Source organism: Trachypithecus francoisi, unplaced genomic scaffold, assembly GCF_009764315.1.
Source record: "Trachypithecus francoisi isolate TF-2019V2 unplaced genomic scaffold, Tfra_2.0 Lachesis_group8, whole genome shotgun sequence".
Classification (NCBI taxonomy): domain Eukaryota; kingdom Metazoa; phylum Chordata; class Mammalia; order Primates; family Cercopithecidae; genus Trachypithecus; species Trachypithecus francoisi.
Genome location: NW_022681473.1, coordinates 66281712 through 66305410, shown reverse-complemented (window position 1 = coordinate 66305410; position 23699 = coordinate 66281712). Strand labels below are relative to the sequence as shown.

Sequence of the window (23699 nt, the reverse complement as noted above, 5' to 3'; positions counted from 1 at the left end):
TGGCTAACCCGGTGAAACCCCGTCTCTACTAAAAAATACAAAAAACTAGCCGGGCGAGGTGGCGGGCGTCTGTAGTTCCACCTACTCGGGAGGCTGAGGCAGGAGAATGGCGTGAACCCGGGAGGTGGAGCTTGCAGTGAGCTGGGATCTGGCCACTGCGCTCCAGTCTGGGCGACAGAGTGAGACTCTGTCTCAAAAAAAAAAAAAAAAAATAATAATAAAATGTCTGTTTCCCACCACTTAGAAAGAGATGGTTACAAACACCTCTGTAGGCCCGTGTCTGTTCCCAAACACATCCTTTCCCACGCTCCTCTGAGACGAAGTTACCATCCTTAAATTTGAGATTATCAGCACTCACTGCTAGGAGCTGGAGACAAGCAGGACCCACCCCCCCATTCATGGAAGAGGCTGAAACAAAACAAAAACAGTTATGGATCCCTGAAGAACCACGGAGTGGAGGCTCACAGCAAACTGCAGGCCCAGGGTGGGGGCACCATAGCCATGGGCCTCCGAGAAGTCAGTCACCCTGGCTCTGCACCTGAACCTGTTAGGTGTACAACGTCAATGGGGGCACAAGCCCCTGATGTCATAAGCCTGGGGCTCTAGGGGCGGCAACAAACTGCTGGGTAGGGAGGGGTGAGCTCAGAGAGGGAGAGAAAGGGAACAAAAGATGCAATAGACAAGATTCTGTGAGCCTCTGTGCGTATCGCTGTGAGGCCTGGAGGTGCTGGCCAGGCCCCAGCTGCAGGCTCCCCCTCATTTGTACTCAGATTGCCTTTGGAAGAAGAGCGATCATCTGCTCCTTGCATCTCCCTCCAGCACAGAGCCAGCCTCACATCCCACCCCATCTTCCAAAGCCCCAGGGCCCTGTCTACAGGGTCTCTCCAGCTGGGGCCGGCCCATCACAGCAGGCATAAAGGCCCGGGTCCCAGCTGAGCTCCGACCCACTGATTATCCCAGATTAGGGAGCCTGTGACCATCTGGACACAGCTGATAATGGCAGCAGAGGGAGGGGAGTGGGGACACTGAGTCTGCCTGTGCCCACCCCAAGGGGAACGCTCAGGACAAAGCAAAGAAGGCACCGTATCACTGGCCCACCCAGGGAAAAAGTAGGGGCAGATCCATGGCACACTCCTCCCAAACATATGGGCATCATAGCTGACTGGACCCTTCCCGCATGCCAGGCAGGGCGCCCCATTTCCCCCAAGCTGACTGTGCCTCCAGTGCGCTTTCGTGCACATACCTTCTCCTGCTTTGTCTGCCCAGGCCCACCTTATAACCTCAACCCCAGAGCTGCCCTCCTCTATCACCAGGCACATGGCAGGTCTTTTATGTGACCCGTCTGGTCTCCCCTGACACACCCATAGGATGGCCCTTGAGGCAGGAAAGGTGTCAGTTTCACCTGTGTCCTCCAGTGCCTGGAACAAGGCTTCCCACTGACTACACTAAATCGTGTAATAGTGTAAGGCAGGCACTATTGCCGCCCACCTGCACCCTCACAAATAAGGAAACAGAGACTCAGCCTTGTGAGGTGAAGTGACTAAAGTCATTGGGCTGGGGAGTGGCGGCAGAGCCAGGATTCAGACCTGGGCCCAGCTATCTCTGAAGCCAGCTCTCTCCATGCTGCCTCCCCCAGCATGGAGACTAGTCATTTTATGACTATTCTTAATGCTCTTCCAAAGAACAAGATTTAAAAAGTAAAATAAAACAACAATATAAACCCAGCACTTTGGGAGGCCGAGGTGGGTGCATCACCTGAGATTAGGAGTTCAAGACTAGCCTGGCTAACAAGGCAAAACCTCATCTCTACTAAAAATACAGAAATTAGCTGGACATGGTGGTGCATGCCTGTAGTCCCAGCTACTGGGGAGGCTGAGGCAGAATTGCTTGTACCTGGGAGGTGGAGGTTGCAGTGAGCCTAAGTTGTGTCACTGTACTCCAGCCTGGGCAAAGAGTTGAGACTCCATCTCAAAATTAAAAATAAAGCGGGGCGCGGTGGCTCAAGCCTGTTAATCCCAGCACTTTGGGAGGCCGAGACGGGTGGATCACGAGGTCAGGAGATCAAGACCATCCGGGCTAACACGGTGAAACCCTGTCTCTACTAAAAAATACAAAAAACTAGCCGGGCGAGGTGGCGGGCGCCTGTAGTCCCAGTTACTCGGAGGCTGAGGCAGGAGAATGGCGTAAACCCGGGAGGCGGAGCTTGCAGTGAGCTGAGATCCGGCCACTGCACTCCAGCCTGGGCGACAGAGCAAGACTCTGTCTCAAAAAAAATAAAAATAAAAATAAAAACAAAATAAAAGGAAACATTTATTACCATATGGATATATTAGATTTTTGTTTTTTGTTTGTTTTGAGAAGGAGTCTTACTCTGTTGCCCAGGCTGGAGTCCAGTGGCGCAATCTCAGCTCACCGCAACCTCTGCCTCCTGGGTTCAAGCAATTCTTCTGCCTCGGCCTCCCTAGTAGCTGGGATTACAGGTGCGCACCACCATGCCTAGTTAATTTTTGTATTTTTAGTAGTGACAGGGTTTCACCATGTTGGTCAGGCTAGTCTCGAACTCCTGACCTCAGGTGATCCACCCGCCTTGGCCTCCCACCCAAAGTGCTGGAATTACAGGCATAAGCCACCACGCCCAGTCAGAGTAACCACCAAATAGTGGTTACTTATCACATAATACCGTGTGATAAAAACCTGAACCAAACAGTGAATCAGGATGACTATTCTTCCTGTTGAGGGTAAACCAGTGAGCAAAAAATCTACCTCCTTTGGCACCCACCCCCTCTGGCAGGAAAGTGGCCCTATTGCTGTGCTATGCTTCCCCGGAAGCTCCCTCTAAAAAGCAAAAAAGTCCTTAATTAAAGGCCAGCTCTACCTTCTCTCTAGGGAATTGAGGGCTCAAAGCACCGAGGTCTCCTGCTCACCACACTAAGGGCTGTGAGAATCGGCTGGTTGCAGTTGTAGTCAATGGCCTGCCAGTGAGGGCAGGATGCATACATCACAGTGGACTCCCTGCTCAGTGGACAGAGACCCAGTTGTACCTGGGCAGGCTGAGTGGTTAGCAGAGCACTGGACTAGGCAGCAGAGGCATGGTTTCATTTGAATTTCAAAGCTACTGGGGCTCCATCTACTTATTTGTGAAAATGAGGGTTTGGGATCACATAAGTCATTCCCAATCCAGAGACTCATGTTACTTGTTCTCAAATTGGAAGTTAGGATCTTGACATTCTAAAATTTTTTTTTTTTAATTCAAGACCAATTTATTCTCAAATTTTGCAGACACAGAAATATTATCCTTGAAGAAAAGTACATTAAACAAATCTTTTAATTCACTTCATCCTGTATTTTATTTTTTATTGAAAATAATTTTTTAACCTTTTTTTCCCCTACCACCACTGCTGCCACTCATCATATATTTTAAAATAACTTTTTTCCATATTGATTTTTCTCCACTGGGGATAAAAACCAAAATAAAAGATAACCCAAATACGGTTAAAAAATGTTTAGGATCTTGGGTTCCATGCAGTTCAAAAACTCTGTCAAAAGGTTATATTTACCACCAGATTGCCACAATGGCATAACAAAGTAAGAATTAGGACACTGAAATGGGTGGGGTGGTCCTGCCAGCTGGATCACATGGCCACCTACCCAGAGAGTCTGGGGCCAGGGGCAGCAGGTGGCCCAATGGCAGCCTTCCCATCCCTGGAATGAAAGCAAGAAAGCAGAGCCAAAGCTTCAGCTGTGTGGCCTTAGGGGTGGGGCAGACTTGTGGAAAACCAGGCTGCAAACACCCTGGTTGCTGGTGGTCCTGGAGGGGTGGAGCCCGTATCTCCACCTCTTACATCTGACCAGTTGCATGGCACGATGGGGAGGTAGGCCCACTTCCTTCCTGGCCTCTAGATCTTGATCTGGGCCGAGGCTGGGCAGCAGGGTCATTCTGGCCAATGCTCACACAGTAAGCTGATCTCCATAGGTTAACAGTCACCTTCCTTCCCAAGACCCCAGCATCCCCTTACAGGTGTACTTCCGGTGGCAATATCCTGCACCTGGGGCACACCATCAGCAGTTGAGTCCCCTGGGACAAGCAGCACCTCAGAAAGCAAGGCCCTGGGGCTGTGGCTCTGGGAAGGGGCCAGGAGACCAGCCAATGTTTCTCACCTCCCAGGCTCAAGTGATCTTCCCACCTCAGCCTCCCAGTAGCTGAGACTATAGGCATGTGCCACCAAGTCTGACTAGTCTTTAAATTGTGTGTGTGTGTGTGTGTGTGTGTGTGTGTATGATGGAGTCTCGCTCTGTCGCCGAGGCTGGAGTGCAGTGGCGCGATCTTGGCTCACCGTAACCTCTGCCTCCTGGGTTCACGCCATTCTCCTGCCTCAGTCCCCCAAGTAGCTGGGACTACAGGCACCCGCCACCATGCCCAGCTAATTTTTTTTATATTTTTAGTAGAGACGGGGTTTCACTGTGTTAGCCAGGATGGTCTCAATCTCCTGACCTGGTGATCTGCCTGGCTCAGCCTCCCAACACAGGGATTACAGGCGTGAGCAACCGTGCCCGGCCTCAATTTTTTTAGAGATGGAGTCTGGCTGTGTTGCCCAGGTTGACCTTGAACCCCTGAGCTCAAAGGATTCTCCCGTTTCGGCCTCCCAAAGTGCTGGGATAACAGATGTGAGCCACCATACCCTGCCAATATTTCTTAAAGCCTAAGAAAAATCACCAGTTCCCCCTAAGATGTACGGCATGGATTAAACTTATAAAATGAGGTTAGTAATGAAATGTGTCCACTATAAGGGATGTCAGGAGATTAAATGTTTACAGAAAGCTCAGGACATATAACAATTATCTTCTCACCATGGTCATGCTTACGCTATAAATGTAGCTTTGGTTAATAACAGAGAGTCATACCAATCTGGGTATTATAAGGACAAAAAAAAAAACAGAGAATGGTTTGGTAGATAAAATAATATCAAAATCTAATGTCCCTGAGGAGAACAGTAAGAAAAACAATCTCTGAGGTTGAAACTATTAACTCTCTACAATACTTCAATGTTTTCCTGTCTCATGTTGGCAGGCCCTACTTTGAAATACAACAGCTGCATTTACACACAGCAACATCAGATATCAGAAATAATCACTAGATGGATGCCTGTAATCCCAGCACTTTGGGAGCCCGAGGTGGGCAGATCACCAGAGGTTGGGAGTTCGAAACCAGCCTGGCCAACATGGTGAAACCCCGTCTCTACTAAAAATAAAAAAATTAGCCAGGTGTAGCACACCTGTAATCCCAGCTTTTCGGGAGGCTGAGGCATGAGAATCACTTGAACCCAGGAGGCGGAGGTTGCAGTGAGCCGGGATCATGCCACTGCACTCCAGCCTAGGTGACAGAGTGAGACTTCATCTCAAACAAACAAACAAAAAAAATTAGAAATAATCAAGATGGAAAATGGAACAAGGCACAGTAAAAGGCCAAATTCACCATTGTAAAATGGGGATGATTATCTGCCCAGCTATGCCCACCTTTCAGTAGAAGCAGAAAGCATAGCACCTGTAGTCAGGGTACATATAGTTGGGACGGAGAGAATCCAATATCATGAATTTAGCTATTAAAATCCAAGAAGAGGGCCGGGCGCGGTGGCTCAAGTCTGTAATCCCAGCACTTTGGGAGGCCGAGACAGGCGGATCACAAGGTCAGGAGATCGAGACCATCCTGGCTAACACGGTGAAACCCCGTCTCTACTAAAAGATACAAAAAAACTAGCCGGGCGAAGTGGCAGGCGCCTGTAGTCCCAGCTACTGGGGAGGCTGAGGCAGGAGAATGGCGTAAACCCGGGAGGCGGAGCTTGCAGTGAGCTGAGATCCGGCCACTGCACTCCAGCCTGGGAGACAGAGCCAGACTCCGTCTCAAAAAAAAAAAAAAAATCCAAGAGGAGGCCGGGCGCAGTGGCTCAAGCCTGTAATCCCAGCACTTTGGGAGGCTAAGACGGGCGGATCACGAGGTCAGGAGATCGAGACCATCCTGGCTAACACGGTGAAACCCCGTCTCTACTAAAAATACAAAAACTAGCCGGGCGAGGTGGCGGGCGCCTGTAGTCCCAGCTACTAGGGAGGCTGAGGCAGGAGAATGGCGTAAACCCGGGAGGCGGAGCTTGCAGTGAGCTGAGATCAGGCCACTGCACTCCAGTCCGGGCAACAGAGCGAGACTCCGCCTCAAAAAAAAAAAAAAAAAAAAAAAAAAAATCCAAGAGGATATGCTTAAGTAGTGGTAATAGTAACAGCTAGCACTAATTGGGCACTTGCTGTGATAGGTCAGGCATTGTGTTAAGCACTCTACATGCAGATGACCAAAGGGAGGCACAGGGAGGTAATTGATGTGCTTGTGCCCATACTGCTAAGTTGTATACCTGGTGCTGAATCCAAACTGTCCAGCTTGAAGAGCTGGGCTCTTTTTTCTCTTAGCCATGTTTTCCTTTATTGTCCAAGTTTTCCACAATGAGTGTTGATGTCTTTTTTTTTTTTTTTTTGACAAAGTATCACTCTGTCACCCAGGCTGGAGTACAGTGACATGATCTCGATTCACTGCAACCTCTGCCTCCTGGGTTCAAGCAATTCTCATGCCTCAGCCTCCCGAGTAGCTGGGATTACAGGCATATGCCACCACACCACTCTTGGCTAAATTTTTTTTTTTTTTTTGAGACCGAGTCTTGCTCTGTCGCCCAGGCTGGAACGCAATGGCTCGATATCGGCTCACCACAAGCTCCGCCTCCCGGGTTCAAGAGATTCTCCCGCCTCAGCCTTCCGAGTAGCTGGGATTACAGGCGCCCACCACCACAACTGGCTAATTTTTGTATTTTTAGTAGAGATGGGGTTTCACCATCTTGGCCAGGCTGGGCTTGAACTCCTGACCTCGTGATCCACCTGCCTCGGCCTCCCAATGTGCTGGGATTACAGGCATGAGCCACCGTGCCCAGCTAAATTTGTATTTTTAGTACAGATGGGGTTTCACCATGTTGGCCAGGCTGTTCTCGAACTTCTGGCCTTTACTGATCCACCAGCCTAGGCCTCCTAAAGTGCTGGTGTGAGCCACCACACTCCGCCAGAGCTGGGCTTTTAGCTGCTATAATGTCTCCAAACAGAGGGAATATACTAGATGATAAACACTAGAGAAGAAACACAGAAACACGTATTAATAGTTACATCTCTTTTAACTCCCACAACAGCCCTGTGAGATAACTGAGGATCAGAAAGGTCCAAGGTCACCCACTAACTGAATTAGTGCTGGTGCCAGAATTTGATCCCAGGTCTCTGATTGCAATGCTCAGCTTCTCCCCACATCTCAAGTCTCCTTAGTAAAAGCACTGTAGAGGAAGGTGTTCCCACTCGCCTCACCACCACAGCAGCACTGAGATACTCATAGCCTTTGCTTCATTTCCCAGGTAACAGTGTGGAGCATGGCTGACTGGAGGTGGTGAGCTGGGTGGGGTCTGTGGCTGAAATTTCTTGGACCTCCCCTTGGGGGTGAGGTCACAGATGCAGGTATCAGGCTCCAGATTATCACATTACGCTGTGGGCTTCAGCAGCCTTGCCAGCCCAGATTCTGTCTGGGAGTGGATCCCCCAAAAAACCCTTTATCCACTGTCCTCTCACACACATTGTGCTTCTCCTGGTTCTCTACGCTAACGGTGGTGTTTCCATCCCTGACTCTGGCTCACCCTTTGGGTCTATCCCCAAGAGCTCACATTACTAGCAGGTGTTCTCTTTGACTGATGGGCAAGCTCATCAGTTAAGCAGCTCCCAGCCTGTCACCAGCTGCCAGGAAACCTCAAGACTAGAGCCTAATTCCTCAGAGCCTGACAGTAACCTTTTTTTTTTTTTTTTGAGACGGCGATCTCAGCCCACTGCAAGCTCCACCTCCCGGCTTCACGCCATTCTCCTGCTTCAGCCTCTGGAGTAGCTGGGACTACAGGTGTCCACCACCACACCCGGCTAATTTTTTGTATTTTTAGTAGAGAAGGGGTTTCACCCTGTCAGCCAGGATGGTCTCGATTTCCTGACCTCGTGATCCGCCCACCTCGCCTCCCAAAGTGCTGGGATTACAGACGTGATCCACCGCGCCTAGCCAACAGTAACCTTTGATGAAAAGTCAATGAAAGGCTTCAGCCCTCGTCTCCATGTTGCCAATAGCCATATTTCTACCAGTGGGTTCCAAGGACAATTTCACAACGCCACAAAGCATCAACACCTTACCTAGTTGGGGGAGAAGTGCATGGAGTAAGGCACTGGGCTGGGCCTCACTGCCACTGTAGAAGCCAAAGCTATCTTTTTCAACAGCTGGGTCAGACACCAGGCTTGGCCAATCAGATGCTCTCACCTACAACTTTAAACCTCAGAGTGACACAAAGAAAAAGGGACAGGTGAAAAATCATTCACTGGGAGAGTCTGGTGATGACATCCTAGACCAGACTGCTTTTCAGCCATAACCTTGGCGGTGTTCCCTGATGTCAGCCTCCCTAGATCTCATTTCAGAGCTGAGTTTTCCACGCTTCTCATAGATTCTGAGTTACCTGAGATCCTTCCAATAAAGTTCTGTGCTGCTTATGTTAGCCAGTTTCTCCTTTTGCTGGCAGATACAATACCTAATGTGCTGTGCACAGCATCCAGCTCAGAAGGTTCTTGCCTCCAATGTGGGAGTCTTTTCTAAAACCCTGTTGTGATGAGGTTACCCTGAGGGGGCAGGCCTCTTTCTAAAATGGCTTCTGAACAAATCGTGCATTAAGTTGCCAGTATTGTCATACTTAAGGTAATAGCATCTGGGAAAAGATAAAAATACACACACACTCAGTTGTGTATACATGGAGTGTATCTGTTTAAGAATATACAAGAAAGCCTGGGCGCAGTGGCTCACGCCTGTTAATTCCAGCACTTTACAGCACTTTGGAAGGCCGATGGGCAGATCACAAGGTCAGGAAATTGAGACCTTCCTGGCTAACATGGTGAAACCCCATCTCTACTAAAAATACAAAAAATTAGCCAGGCCTGGTGACGGGCGCCTGCAGTCCCAGCTACTCAGGAGGCTGAGGCAGGAGAATGGTGTGAAGCCGGGCGGCAGAGCTTGCAGTGAGCTGAGATCACACCACTACACTCCTGCCTGGGTGACAGAGGGAGACTCCGTCTCAAAAAAATATATACAAGAAACAGTGGAGAGCACCTCCGCAGAGGGTGAGCTCAGCAGTGGGAGAGGGGTTTTCTTTTCTGTACTCTTGAATTTTTACCATGTTTATGAATAGACTAACTTGTTTTAAAATATTATTTGGAACACATGTAATTTTCACAAGTTAAAATAAAAACAGGATGGGCATGGTGGCTCATGCCTGTAATCCCAGCACTCTGGGAGGCCGAGGTGGGAGGATCACTTGCGGCCAGGAATTCAAGACCAGCCTGGCTAACATGGTGAAACCCTATCTCTACGAAAAATTACAAAAACTAACTGGGTATGGTGGCGCTTGAGGCTGAAGCACAAGAATCACTTGCCTGGGAGGCAGAGGTTGCAGTGAGATGAGATCACGCCACTGCACTGCAGCCTGGGCAATAGCGTGAGACTCTGTCTCAGAAAAAATAAAATAAAAATAAAAACACATAGACTAGTGTCATCTTTATTTCACTGGTCATCAGATTTTATATCTGAAGCCCTGATAGAAAGAAAATGACTCTCGAGCTTTCCTGTGACCCCTGGCCCTCAGCCTTGGCTCCTTTGGTCTGAGCCTCCTACTCTCCTGCAGAGAACATCCAATTACTTTGGGATCACTGATGGGGTGGAGGATGGGAGAGCTGGCAGTGTGGTGGGTGGTGGCAGGAGTCCCTGAGGGCAGTATGTACCCCTATCTGCATGTTCAATGCCTCTTCTTGCCCTCTTCTTCCAAACCCTATTTTCAACTGGAAAGGAAAAGAGGGAAGTAGTGATGGCCTTGGCTTGAAGAACATTCAGGAGAGCTATAAGTAAGGAAATCTCTCCTCATTCATCAAGCCCCAACTGTGGAAGTAGGAAAGATGGAGCTGCAGAGAGGTGCAACGAGGAAAGGCAATAGAGTCCATGACAAGAGCCAAGCCAGTGCCACAATACCTCCTTAAAGGCCCTATCTCCAAATAGTCGTGCTGGAGGTGAGGGCTTCAACATCACAATTTGGGGGGACATAAATCAGGCCATAACAGCAAAAGCCAGATCAGGGAAGACTTCACAAAGGCAAATTTCAACTGAGTTCTACTGGAGTCAGTCACAAGGGTGCAAGCAGTATAAACAGCCAAGTACAAAAGCACAGAGGAAAAGGAAAGTCCTTGCTTGGCCTTTCCTTCAAGGGGGCTGTACATGGGCTTGACCTGGATATTTAACTGGAAGCCTTTTGCAGCCCTGAGGGTGGGGCCATGACCACTACTGCAGCAGGATTCTATCTACTTGTACTACTTGCTACTTGTATCTACAGATTACAAGCTAAGATGTCTGGCTGTGTTCAGCACCACCTAAGGCTGAATGGTTGTTCCTACAGGACGATGACAATGTCAGACTGCTTCACCAAGAGCCACAAGGCCTTTAAGAATTACCTCAGAGGTCTTCTCACCTTCTCTAATAGCAGCTAAGTTCAGGGAACCACTAAACTCCTCTACTGAACAGCACTCCTGTGGCTGAGGCAGGAGAACTGCTTGAACCCAGGAGGCAGAGGCTGCAGTAAGCTGAGATCGCACCACAGCACTCCAGCCTAGGCAAGAGACAGACTTTGTCTTAAAAAAAAAAAAAAAAAGATATACTAAGTTTTGTTTTGTTTTTGAGAGTCTTACTCTGTTCTCCAAGCTGGAGGATCTTGGCTCACTGCAACCTCTGCCTCCTGAGTTCAAGCACAATGTGTAGTGGCACAATCTCGGCTCACTGCAACCTCAGCCTCCCAAGTAGCTGCGATTACAGATGCCCACCACCACGCCTGGCCAATTTTTATATTTTTAGTAGAGACGGGGTTTCACCATGTTGGCCAGGCTGGTCTCGAACTCCTGGATTACAGGCGTGAGCCACTATGCCCGGCCAAGACGTACTAAGTTTTAAAAATACAGGCCGGGTGCGGTGGCTCACACCTGTAATCCCAGCACTTTGGAGGAGGCCGAGACGGATCACGAGATCAGGATATCGAGACCACCCTGGCTAGCACAGTGAAACCCTGTCTCTACTAAAAATACAAAAAAATTAGCCAGGTGTGGCGGCAGGCGCCTGTAGTCCCAGCTACTCCGGAGTCTGAGGCAGGAGAATGGTGTGAACCCGGGAGGCAGAGCTTGCAGTGAGCTGAGCTCACGCCGCTGCACTCCAGCCTGGGTGATAGAACGAGACTCAAAAATAAAATAAAAATACTTGCTAGTAATTTTTATTATACTGTCTAGGGAGGCAATTACTTTAAAACTCAAGGTAAATGCCAAGCACAGTGGCTCATACCTGTATTTCCAGCACTTTGGGAGGCCAAGGCAGGCAGATCACTTGAGGTCAAGAGTTTGAAACCAGACTGGGCAACATGGTGAAACCCCATCTCTACTAAAAATATAAAAATTGGCCGGGCGCAGTGGCTCAAGCCTGTAATCCTAGCACTTTGAGAGGCCGAGACGGGCAGATCACGAGGTCAGGAGATCGAGACCATCCTGGCTAACAAGGTGAAACCCCATCTCTACTAAAAAATACAAAAAAACTAGCCGGGCGAGGTGGCCGGCGCCTGTAGTCCCAGCTGCTCGGGAGGCTGAGGCAGGAGAATGGCGTAAACCCGGGAGGCGGAGCTTGCAGTGAGCTGAGATCGGCCAATGCACTCCAGCCCGGGCGACAGAGCGAGACTCCGTCTCAAAAAAAAAAAAAAAAAAATTAGCCAGAGGTGGTGGCACGTGCCTGTAGTCCCAGCTACCTGCGAGGTTGAAGTGGGAGGATGGCTTGAGCTCAGGAGGTACTTTGCAGTGAAACTGTGCCACTGCCACTGCACTCCAGCCTGGGCAATAGAGCCAGACCCTGTCTCAAATACTCTAGTTACCAAGTGCTCACCTGAGCTCTACGTTTGTCTTATGTAGTTTTCTGAAAAAGATGTAAAAGACTAGGCTAGGTACAGTGGCTCATATCTGTAATCCCAGTACTTTGGGAGGTGGATCACTTGAGGTCAGGAGTTTGAGACCAGCCTGGCCAACATGGTGAAACCCCGCCTCTACTAAAAATACAAAAATTGGCCAGGCGTGATGGCGGGCATCTGTAATCGCAGCTACTTGGGAGGCTGAGGTTGCAGTTAGCCGAGATTGTGCCACTGCACTCCACCCTGGGAGACAGAGTAAGACTGTTTCAAAAAGAAAAAAAAAAAAAAAAAAACCCTCCCACTCAGCCTCCTAAAGATTACAGGCACAGCCGGGCGCGGTGGCTCAAGCCTGTAATCCCAGCACTTTGGGAGGCCGAGACGGGTGGATCACGAGGTCACGAGGTCAGGAGATCGAGACCATCCTGGCTAACACGGTGAAACCCCGTCTCTACTAAAAAATACAAAAAAAACTAGCCGGGCGAGGTGGCGGGCGCCTGTAGTCCCAGCTACGCTGGAGGCTGAGGCAGGAGAATAGCGTGAACCCGGGAGGCGGAGCTTGCAGTAAGCTGAGATCCGGCCACTGCACTCCAGCCTGGGTGACAGAGCAAGACTCCATCTCAAAAAAAAAAAAAAAAGATTATAGGCATGAGCAACTGCACCTGGCCTCGCACACCTTCTTAGATACAAGGAAGGGGGCAAATCTGGGGGTCTTTTTTTTTAGACAGGGATGGAGTGTGGTGGCACAATTATGGCTCACTGCCAACCTCCACCTCCCAGGATCAAGCCATCCTACCACTTCAGCCTCCATATCTGGCAAATTTTTAAAATCTCTTCATAGAGACAGGGTTTCACCATGTTGTCCAGGCTGGCCTGGAACTTCTGGGCTCAAGTGATCCACCTGCCATGGCCTCCCAAAGTGCTGGGATTACAGGTGTGAGTCACTACAGCCACACACATTTTGGTATTTTTAAATGGTTACATAGGGGTGTTTGCTTTGATAATTCAGTAATCTATACACTAATAATCTTCATATTTTTCTGTCACAATTTTTTATTTCTTTCTAAGCTATTACTCCTACTGCACATTGCCTTTATCACAGCACCACCTAGTGGTAATTAACAGCACTTTCTCCCAATAATTCAGTAATCTATATGCTAATAATCTACATACTTTTCTGTCACAATTCATTACGTTTCTTTTACTCTTTTTTTTCTTTTTTTTTTTTAGTAGAGACGGGGTTTCACCGTGTTAGCCAAGATGGTCTCGATCTCCTGACCTCCTGATCCACCTGTCTCGGCCTCCCAAAGTGCTGGGATTACAGGCTTGAGCCACCGCGCCCGGCCTAAGCTATTACTCTTACTGCACATTTCCTTTGTTAACAGCAACACCTAGTGGGAATTAACAGCACTACCTTCTATCAGCTGAACTTCCAAGTGGACTCAAGAAAACTCATGAGGGCCGGTATCACAAGGTCAGGTGATCGAGACTCATGAGGGCGGATCACAAGGTCAGGAGATCGAGACCACCCTGGCTAATACGGTGAAACCCCATCTCTACTAAAGAATACAAAAAACGGCCGGGCGCAGTGGCTCAAGCCTGTAATCCCAGCACTTTGGGAGGCCGAGACAGGCGGATCACGAGGTCAGGAGATCGAGACCATCCTGGTCTACACGGTGAAACCCCGTCTCTACTAAAAAATACAAAAAACGGCCGGGCGCGGTGGCTCAAGCCTGTAATCCCAGCACTTTGGGAGGCCGAGACGGGTGGATCACGAGGTCAGGAGATCGAGACCATCCTGGCTAACACGGTGAAACCCCGTCTCTACTAAAAATACAAAAACTAGCTGGGCGAGGTGGCGGGCACCTGTAGTCCCAGCTACTCGGGAGGCTGAGGCAGGAGAATGGCGTAAACCCGGGAGGCGGAGCTTGCAGTGAGCTGAGATCCGGCCACTGCACTCCAGTCCGGGAGACAGAGCGAGACTCCGCCTCAAAAAAAAAAAAAAAAAAAAAAAATACAAAAAACTAGCCGGGCGAGATGGCGGGCGCCTCCCAGCTACTCGGGAGGCTGAGGCAGGAGAATGGCGTAAACCCGGGAGGCCGAGCTTGCAGTGAGCCGAGATCCGGCCACCGCACTCCAGCCTGGGCGACAGAGCCACACTCCGTCTCAAAAAAAAAAAAACTCATGAGGAATTTAAAAGATCACCTAATCTAATGTACAGTGCAGTACAGTTTTAACCTGTTCCCAAGTACTTAATGATTTGCAGATGTCCAAATAAGTTCAACTGGCTGTGCGGTGGCTCACGCCTATAATTCCAGCACTCTGGAAGGCCGAGGTGCTCGGCCTCACTTGAGGTGAGTTGAGACCAGTCTGGCCAACATGGGGAAACCCCGTCTCTACTAAAAATACAAAAATTAGCTAGGCACGGTGACGGGTGCCTGTAATCCCAGCTAGTCGGGAGGCTGAGGCTAGAGAATCACTTCAACCTGGGAGGCAGAGGTTGCAGTAAGCTTATATAGCACCATTGCATTCCAGCCTGGTAGATGAGAAAAACTCCACCTCAAAAAAAAAAAAAGACAGGAATCTGTATAATCATCAAAGGCTCTTTTAAAAAGTTGAGGGAGGGGCAGCACATCTGCAAGATGAAGTTCTGGAGATTGACGCACAATGAGAATATACAGCAGTCTTCCTGCAGTACCAATGATTGGTTCCATGACCCCCTTCAAATACCAAAATCCCCAGATGCTCAAATTCCTTATATAAAATAGTAGAGTATTTATACCTAAGATAACCTAGGCACATCCTTAAGACTTTAAATCTTCAATGGATTACTTTTAATATCTAATGTACGTGCTACATAGACAGCTGTTACACTGCAGTGTACAAGAAAGTGACAACATAAGAAAATATTTTGAAAACAAGTCTACACGTTCGGTACAGACACAACCATCCTTTGATTATTTTTGATCCAAAGTTGGTTGAATCCACAGATGCAAAACCCTTGGACAGAGGGCTATCACTATAGAAGTGTACACTTAAATGTTTTTTTTTTTTTTTTTTTTTTTTTTGAGACGGAGTCTCGCTCTGTCGCCCAGGCTAGAGTGCTGTGGCCGGATCTCAGCTCACTGCAAGCTCCGCCTCCCGGGTTCATGCCATTCTCCTGCCTCAGCCTCCCGAGTAGCTGGGACTACAGGCGCCCGCCACCTCGCCCGGCTAATTTTTTATATTTTATATTTTTTAGTAGAGACGGGGTTTCACCTTGTTAGCCAGGATGGTCTCGATCTCCTGACCTCGTGATCCGCCCGTCTCGGCCTCCCAAAGTGCTGGGATTACAGGCTTGAGCCACCGCGCCCGGCCACTTAAATTGTTAAGATGACCCATTTATGAGTCAAAAAGGGAAGGGGGCAGATAACTTGTCAGTGTGCGCCCTACATAATTACCTCAAACATTTAAGCCCTTACCATGTGCAGCTCAGTCTAATTAAGAAGACAACCAAATAATCACAGCACCTGCTAAGCGGTCTATGGAGCCAGGGGTATCTCACCCGCCAGGCTGCATCCCCAGGAAGCAGCCACCGGATTTGGCCTTCCAGGCCTATAATAGCTGTCCCTATAATTCCCCTCTGTGATCAACCAGAATGTGATTTATCATCAGTCTTATATGATTTTCAAGCCAACCTGTCCCTCACTAGTTTTGCCTGAGAAAATAGTGCCCAATTTCTTGTAAAATACAGACACTGGCAGACAATACTTCAAAATACTGACAGATAAAATCAGAGACAATTTAAATGTTCTTTACAGGTCTCCAGAACACAATGGCCTGTAGTACCAATGACTGGTTCCATGATCCTCTAAGAGAACACAACTTAGGAATGTGGATTCTAATGATAGCTTTATACTGCTTAGGCAAATTTACTTCTGAATCTTAAGTTCAGTGGCACAAGCAAATTTCCTTTATACTTTAGAGAGGTTGATTAACGAGTACATATGTAAAGAACACTTAGAGCACAGCATGACACAAAATATAATGACCATTTATATTCACTTTCTATGTGCAACGTGGATCGCCTTATGCATAGGAAAAACTCAAATATATCTCTCTTCTAAACCTATAACCCTGAACTACAGGACAACGAATCAAGGTGCTGCCTTGCTTGCTATCAGTCTTCACTATCACACAAAGATATCTCTCTGGTTAGCTCTGCTCGGGTCTTACAGTTCTGGCCCTTGCAAATACTTCAAGTATGGTACCAAGAAGATATGTAATGCTCCAGAGGCCAACATGCCCCTCAGTCTGAATACTAAACAGTCTATTCAGGCCTTGCGTCTTTGTACCAGATTTTATTAAAGATCTTTACAGAACAACATCCAGACTCCAGAATACAGCTGCCAAGGAGACCCTGAAACCAAATAAAGCACAAAATAAAGAAACTTTACCAGAGTTATTAAGTTCCTTATTTATGGATACACACTCCCATTGAGGGTTTGCAGCAACATTAGTAAAATACTTAATGGTTTGTCCTTTTTCATATATAAAAAAATACAAGGCACCTACAGACACAACACCTATAAACAAAAAAACCCCAGGTGTTGACCACAGCAGCTGAGCACAGTGGTTCACCTGAGGTCAGGAGTTCGAGACCAGCCTGGCCAACATGGTGAAACCCTGTCTCTACTAAAAATACAAAAATAAGCTGGGCTTGGTGGCAGATGCCTATAATTCCAGCTACTCGGGAGGCTGAGACAGGAGAATTGCTTGAACCTGGGAGGCAGAGGTTGCAGTGAGCCTGGGCGACAGAACAAGACTATGTCTCAAAAAAAAAAAAAAAAAAAAATCTTGAGCAAATAAGGGAAGATAAAGGAAAACTATTTCATTTCATACACGACTGAAAGCAGGAACTTCTGAAAATAAAGGCAAACACCTGTCCCAATGGAACTGAGGGTTAAATAGACCCCAGGTTTAACTTGTATTCTCCCACATAAAGTAAATAAATGCAATTTTTATTCACCAAATGCTTACCAGAATGTGGGATACAAGTATTAACAGAAGGACTAGGAAGGACCCTGTTCTGCCCCAAGAGGCCCCTGCCCCTGCAGACATACCTGCTATGCTGTGGGGACTGGCTGGGGCATGGCAGGCGGCTCTGGCTTCCCACCCTTCTGTTCTGAGATGGGAGTGGTAGGCAGTATTTCATCTTTGGGTTCCACGATGCTCACGTGGTCAGGCAGGGGCTTCTTAGGGCCAATCTTACCAGTTGGGTCCCAGGGCAGCATGATCTTCACCTTGATGCCCAGCACACCTAGAGGACACCACAGTTGTTAGCACACAGCTGGGATCTCACCGGCCCCCATCACACAAGACCAAAGAGAGCAAGCAGTTTACTTAAGCAACCCTGGGTCTGGTCCCTTCTCAGACAAATGCCTCTAAATCAATCAATGAACAGGACACTTCTGCAGAAGGAACTCACGCACAGCACCACAGAACATGGTACTGACAAGGACCAAGAGCAGGAGGTGACCTTTCTGACTCGTCATCGTGTCATCACTGAAGGGTACACAGATGGCTAAAAAAGACAAACCAACTCTTGGATCTGACAGGTCTCAGCAATTCGATTCTTACAGCTCAACGTTGCAATCGATATACCAAGGAATATGAACATACCCAGCTACTTCCATGATAAACTCCCCCAAATGCTTAGATGTCTGTGGAAAACCAAATCTATCCACAAATGCCCTATGACAAGCACTCTCAGCTGCTCACCCTGTCTGAGCAACACATGGCGCACAGCAGTGTCAACGTAGTAGTTAACAGGGTCTCCACTGTGGATCATCAGGCCATCCACAAACTTCATGGATTTAGCCCTCTGTCCTCGGAGTTTCCCAGATACCACGACCTCGCAGCCTTTGGCCCCGCTCTCCATGATGAACCGCAGCACACCATAGCAGGCCCTTTAGAAGAAGAGAAGAGATCCACTTGTGTTATTATTAAGGACCTCCACCAAGTTTAAAAAACAAAACAAAAACTTAGTTTTCAATGTTCCTTTAATGGAGAATAAATTTGACCAGAGTCTGGCCCCAATGATACCAGTTCTCTTCCACACCTATCATACGGAATCTTAGGGTAATATTCATCAAGTATGTCAAGCTCCTAAACATGTACTTTCCAACTCTGGCTGCATACTGGAATCACCTTGGAAGGCTAAAATAAAAAACAAAAGAAACCCTGATGTCTAGGCCCTACTCTAGGCCAATTAAATGGGCACAGTACAGGCATATGTATTTAAAAATGCTCCCTCGGTGATTCTCATGTATAATCAAAATTGAGAACCACATTTTTAAACTCCAATTACCCACTTTGTAGTCCCTTGTAATACTCTGCAACCTCTGAAGTCTTATTCACTAGGAAAGCTAACCCACCTAGGATCCTGGCTACCTTGCTATTAGAATGCTGATAAAACATTTTAAAATATGCCCTAAACCCCAACTCATTCAGTCGTTTACACTCTGCGAGATACTAACTGGAGAGCTAGCCACCTCCAGGCCCTTTCACATTATCTTACTTAATATTCCACAACTGAGAGGTGGTATGATGGTCCACCTTATAAGATAGGAGATCTCAGGCCGGGCGCGGTGGCTCAAGCCTGTAATCCCAGCACTTTGGGAGGCCGAGACGGGCAGATCACGAGGTCAGCAGATCGAGACCATCCTGGCTGACACAGTGAAACCCTGTCTCTACTAAAAAATACAAAAAACTAGCCGGGCAAGGTGGCGGGCGCCTGTAGTCCCAGCCACTCGGGAGGCTGAGGCAGGAGAATGGCATAAACCCGGGAGGTGGAGCTTGCAGTGAGCTGAGATCCGGCCACTGCACTCCAGCCTGGGTGACAGAGCAAGACCGTCTCAAAAAAAAAAAAAAAAAAAGATAGGAGATCCCAGGCTCAGAAGTTCATTAACTTGCTTCAATGTGTGCAACTAGCATGTGGAGGGGTTACTAAGACAGACTGCTGAGTCACACATGCAGTTTCCTATTTGGTGGGTATAGGACTGGCACTAATCTTCTGAGAACCATTGTTCTAAGCACCTAGCGGGCACTCGAATCAGGTAAGCAGTCTTTTCTAGGTCCTTACCTACAGCCTTGTCTACACTACCCATCCCTACCAGTCAACCTTCTTACAGCAGTTTTCCTATCATTCCTCTAGGCAAGGCATTTCAATGCCTTTACATACAGTCAAACTGCACAAAGAACTTCCTGTTGAAATCTTACCAGTACACCCTCACATTACTATCTGCATGCAACTCAGAGGTTAAGTGTCTAGATTTTAAGCTCTCTCACATCAGGTCTTCAGAGATAAAATGGTATCTCTTCAGAGTACCATTTTAAGAGTGAATACATTAAGTAGATCCAAATGACTCCTACTGAAGTTACATGGTATCCCAAAAGTACTAAGGCACTTCTACCTAGGGATACATAACACACACCCAGTAACAGGCCTAATTATTCTTCATTGCCCACCGCACTCCCCAACGGGGCTCTTTTTGTAAAGCCTCCTCGAGAAGACCAACAGGAGTTGGTCCCCTCCTTGGACAGTTCTATTTGTGTTGAACTCCCAAAGCACCCAGAACAATTCTCCGTTACAGCACTGACCACCCTTTATGGTCCTCGCTGCTTTCAGTCTTGTTAGCCTGCCAGTTCAGTGAGGGCATGGTTTAGTATCTTACTATAATGCTGGGAGACTAGCAGATCCTGTCACTTTGTAACAGTTCATCTGCTAATCAACAAACAGGAGACATGTATTTTGATACACACAAAAGGTCATGACCATTAGGTCTCAGGACACTTACCTCCGCACAGCAAGCCCTCCTAGGAGTTTGTAACGCAGAGACTCTGCCTGGGCAATGGCACACAGACCTCTAGTGGCCACCTTTTCAGCATAAAGCTTTAAAGGAAGGAAGGGACATCCTGTTACCATTACCACTGTTTTCAACTGAAAGTTGAAAATTTGGCATTTGTCACAAAAGCATCACTTTCTAGACCAAGCTTGCCCAACCCACAGGCCGCATGCTGCCCAGGAGATGGCTTTGATTGTGGTGGCCCAAGACAATTCTTCCAATGTGGCCTACGGAGGCCAAAAGACTGCACAACGCCATCACAAACAGCATATAATTTCAGTATCCCTCAATTCCTAAAGTACTTCTACCACCTACACACAGTGCAGGTTCCTTGCCCTCCCACCCTGGCTCCTTTGGCCATACCAAGTACACCAATGGGGATAGTCAATCCATCATATGCAGCATTTCTACACCCAAGTTGAATGTAAAATCCTTTAACCATCAGCCATTAGCAGAACAGGCTTACAAAGTTAAGCCTATTATTCATTAAGAGAATTTCAACAAAGTTATACCAGTCCATTTGTAATGAACTGGTAAAAAAGTCTCCCAGTTTTTAGAAGTTATCATTCCGAAGAGCCATTATCTCTGGCATACGCCAGAATCACTCACCTCTACACTGCCCTCTGGAAAGCCAAACCTCTTCTGAACTACAGCAGTCAGTTCCCGAATCCGCCGGCCCTTCTCACCAAGAACATTCTGTGTTCTGGGCAGGGGAAAAGTGACAATTCATGACTCTCACAAATGCTAGATGTAACTTTAAATCTTGCATATATATGTGGTAGCAAAATCTCTGCCACAAAGCATATAATTTTCATTGACAAAAACTAAAGCTAAATTTTCACAATGCAGCTTTTTTTGAGACAGGGTCTCTCTCTGTCACCGAGGCTGGATCACACCAATGGCTCACTGCAGCCTGGACCGCTTGGGCTCAAGCCATCGCCTGCCTCAGCCTCTGGAATAGCCAGGACCACAGGTATGCACCACCACACCCTTTTTTATCTTTTTTAGAGAGGGGGTTTCTGCATGTTGCCCAGGCTGGTCTTGAACTCCTGAGCTCAAGCAATCCTATGCCTGGCCTTAAAATCCAGCTTTTACGAAGCAATTACATTCCCTAAGCCCAGATTCACTGGCTGGCTGTCCCCTTAAGCTCACAAAGGACAAACCAGCCCAGTGCGGTGGCTCATGCCTGTAATCTCAGCATTTCAGGAGGCTGAGGTGGGCGGATCCCGAGATCAGGAGATTGAGACCATCCTGGCTAACACAGTGAAACCCCGAATCTACTAAAAATACAAAAAATTAGCCAGGCATGGTGGTTGGCCCCTGTAGTCCCAGCTACTCGGGAGGCTGAGGCAGGAGAATGGCAGGAAGCTGGGAGGCGGAGCTTGCAGTGAGCAGATATCACACCACTGCACTCCAGCCTTGGGGACAGAGCAAGACTCCGTCTCACAAAAAAAAAAGGAATAAACCAACTTAGCATTTACAACAATTTTAAGTGATGGCCAGTCAAGTGAGTTTTACCTGGTGGCTAAGATAATGATTTCTGTCCTGGTTGGTGTAACTCGCACCTCAACTCCAGAGTAGCCATCTTCAGCCAGCTCCCGAGTAAGAAACTCATTCAGTTCAGCTTTGAAGATGCCATCAGCGACAAACTAATCCAAAAAAAGCGAAGTTCAAAATTAGGACATCGCTGTAGGCTCACTTTCACCTGAGCCAGTGTCTTATTAGTCAATGCATCCCTCCCCAAAACTAAATACCTCCAACCAACGGTTCCAAACCCTTGTTCCAACAGGAGTGCAGCAACCCTTCTGAGACAAATGCCTCTAGATCATCTTTAGGAAGTTACTTCAACCAGGACCCTTTAAACTGTGCCACAGAATGCAGCACAGAGTAGGCCACCTGGGCAAAGACAACACCCCCAAGTCAGACTCGTCATCGTCTCTTCATCGAAGGGTTTAAAACAGTTCCACATGCAAAACAAGAAACTGCTCTAAAATGGCCTATTTACACTTCACTCAGCACAGCAAAGACACTGTACTTGTCACTGTGAAGGAATAGAATAGATAGTGGACTTAACATATAAGCTCTCTCACTTGCAGACACAACCTGGACCATTTAAAGAATCCCAGCCATGTTATCTGGCCTTACGGTACCTGTGGTGTTAATTGTAAACAGAGCTGGAAAATCCTAACTCACAAGAGTTGTGGATTTAATTTTAACATCGAAGTGGAGGTATACGAAATGACCAACTGTCTATTTTTAAAGCTAATGATTTTTACACAGTTCTTTCCCATGGAATGACAAGGCGTTAAATCCGAGGCAGCTTCCTCCCGGGGTCCTCAGACGGAGCAAGCAATCGTCAGTAACCCTTCATGTTGAGGTCGTGGGACCAGCAGACTGCACCCAGACTCAACCAGTAGGAAAACAAGTATACACTGCTGCCTCCCCTTCCCAAAACCATGGGATAAGACATGAGGGAAATGACACACGCCCTCAAAATACCACGTTTACTAATTCCGTTGACCAAAAAATGCTTACAAACGCCTTCTCCAGGACAGAAGGGGCGCCTGGTCCCCATCTCTCTGCGCTTCACTCGGAACCAGAGAAAAACCTGTCTCTCCCTTACCTGGCCACACAGCGCCCGCCTGGCTCGGGCCTCTCACTCAATCCACTGCCATCCGCGGCCCGTGGGAACGCCAGGAAGCCAAAGCCGCTTCCCGGGGCAGGGCACGGAGCTGCAGGCCTCGCAGTGGCACCCCGAGAAGCCCCTTACCCGCGCGGCGCAGTCGTTCCCCGAACCTAGTCCCCAGAGGCTCACCTTCCTCTTCTTGGAAATCTGCACGGCCATCTTGCCGCCGCGCTCCGCCGAAAGAAAAGGAAGTGGCGCGCGGGCGGAAGTGAGTATAAAGGGCGCGAGCGCCAACGAAGGGCTGCGCTACGTGGACGCCTATGGGTGCTCATGGGAAATGTAGTTTTTACGTAAAGAAGGCGTCAAGGGAAAGAATAGTGTAGGCAGGAACAGCAAAGAGGGTTCAACCAGCAGGACTGCTAGACTTCAGAAGACTTTAGAGTTCAATTCTCTTTTTTTTTTTTTTTTTTTGAGACGGAGTCTCACTCTGTCGCCCAGGCTGAAGTGCAGTGGCCGGATCTAAGTTCACTGCAAGCTCCGCCTCCCGGGTTTACGCCATTCTCCTGCCTCAGCCTCCGGAGTAGCTGGGAATACAGGCCCCCGCCACCTCGCCCGGCTAGTTTTTTGTATTTTTTAATAGAGACAGGGTTTCACCGTGTCAGCCAGGATGGTCTCGGTCTCCCGACCTCGTGATCCGCCCGTCTCGGCCTCCCAAAGTGCTGGGATTACAGGCTTGAGCCACCGCGCCCGGCCGCGAGTTCAATTCTCATAGTTTAAAAACAAGCAATGTGAGGTGCAGAGGTGAAAATTACGGGTATAAGTTCACACAGCAACAGAGTTTAACCAGCGTGGAACTCTGGCCCCTACACTTTCAGGGTGGACATTGTAATGAAAATCTGCTGAAATCCCTCAGTGAAATTCATTTAAGACTCCTCTTTGGGAGGCCAAGGCGGGCGGATTACTTGAAGTCAGGAGTTCAAGACTAGCCTGGCGAGGCCGGGCGCGGTGGCTCAAGCCTGTAATCCCAGCACTTTGGGAGGCCGAGGCGGGCGGATCACGAGGTCAGGAGATCGAGACCCTCCTGGCTAACACGGTGAAACCTCGTCTCTACTAAAA

General features: G+C 48.2%; 1 protein-coding gene and 2 non-coding genes across 5 annotated transcripts; all 3 read right to left on the bottom strand.

The window, feature by feature from the left end:
- Positions 1-347: 347 nt before the first annotated feature.
- Positions 348-22892, bottom strand: RPS3 (ribosomal protein S3). Of its 3 annotated transcripts, none has more exons than XM_033206126.1 (7): positions 22773-22892; positions 21476-21606; positions 20567-20660; positions 19910-20004; positions 17832-18019; positions 17174-17370; positions 348-408 (listed from the first exon to the last, which is right to left on the bottom strand). In XM_033206126.1, exons 1-6 carry the CDS (start codon positions 22800-22802, stop codon positions 17177-17179), a joined length of 732 nt encoding a protein of 243 aa, XP_033062017.1. In that variant the 5' UTR covers positions 22803-22892; the 3' UTR covers positions 348-408; positions 17174-17176. The 3 variants fall into 3 exon arrangements, with proteins under 3 accessions (XP_033062017.1, XP_033062016.1, XP_033062014.1); XM_033206125.1 differs by lacking the exon at positions 348-408 and adding an exon at positions 16084-16501; XM_033206123.1 differs by lacking the exon at positions 348-408 and adding an exon at positions 16396-16470.
- Positions 17476-17621, bottom strand: LOC117081846. The gene has a single exon (XR_004436319.1). It is a non-coding gene; the product is annotated as a small nucleolar RNA SNORD15 (small nucleolar RNA).
- LOC117081847 lies at positions 21759-21906 on the bottom strand. The gene has a single exon (XR_004436320.1). It is a non-coding gene; the product is annotated as a small nucleolar RNA SNORD15 (small nucleolar RNA).
- Positions 22893-23699: the final 807 nt, after the last annotated feature.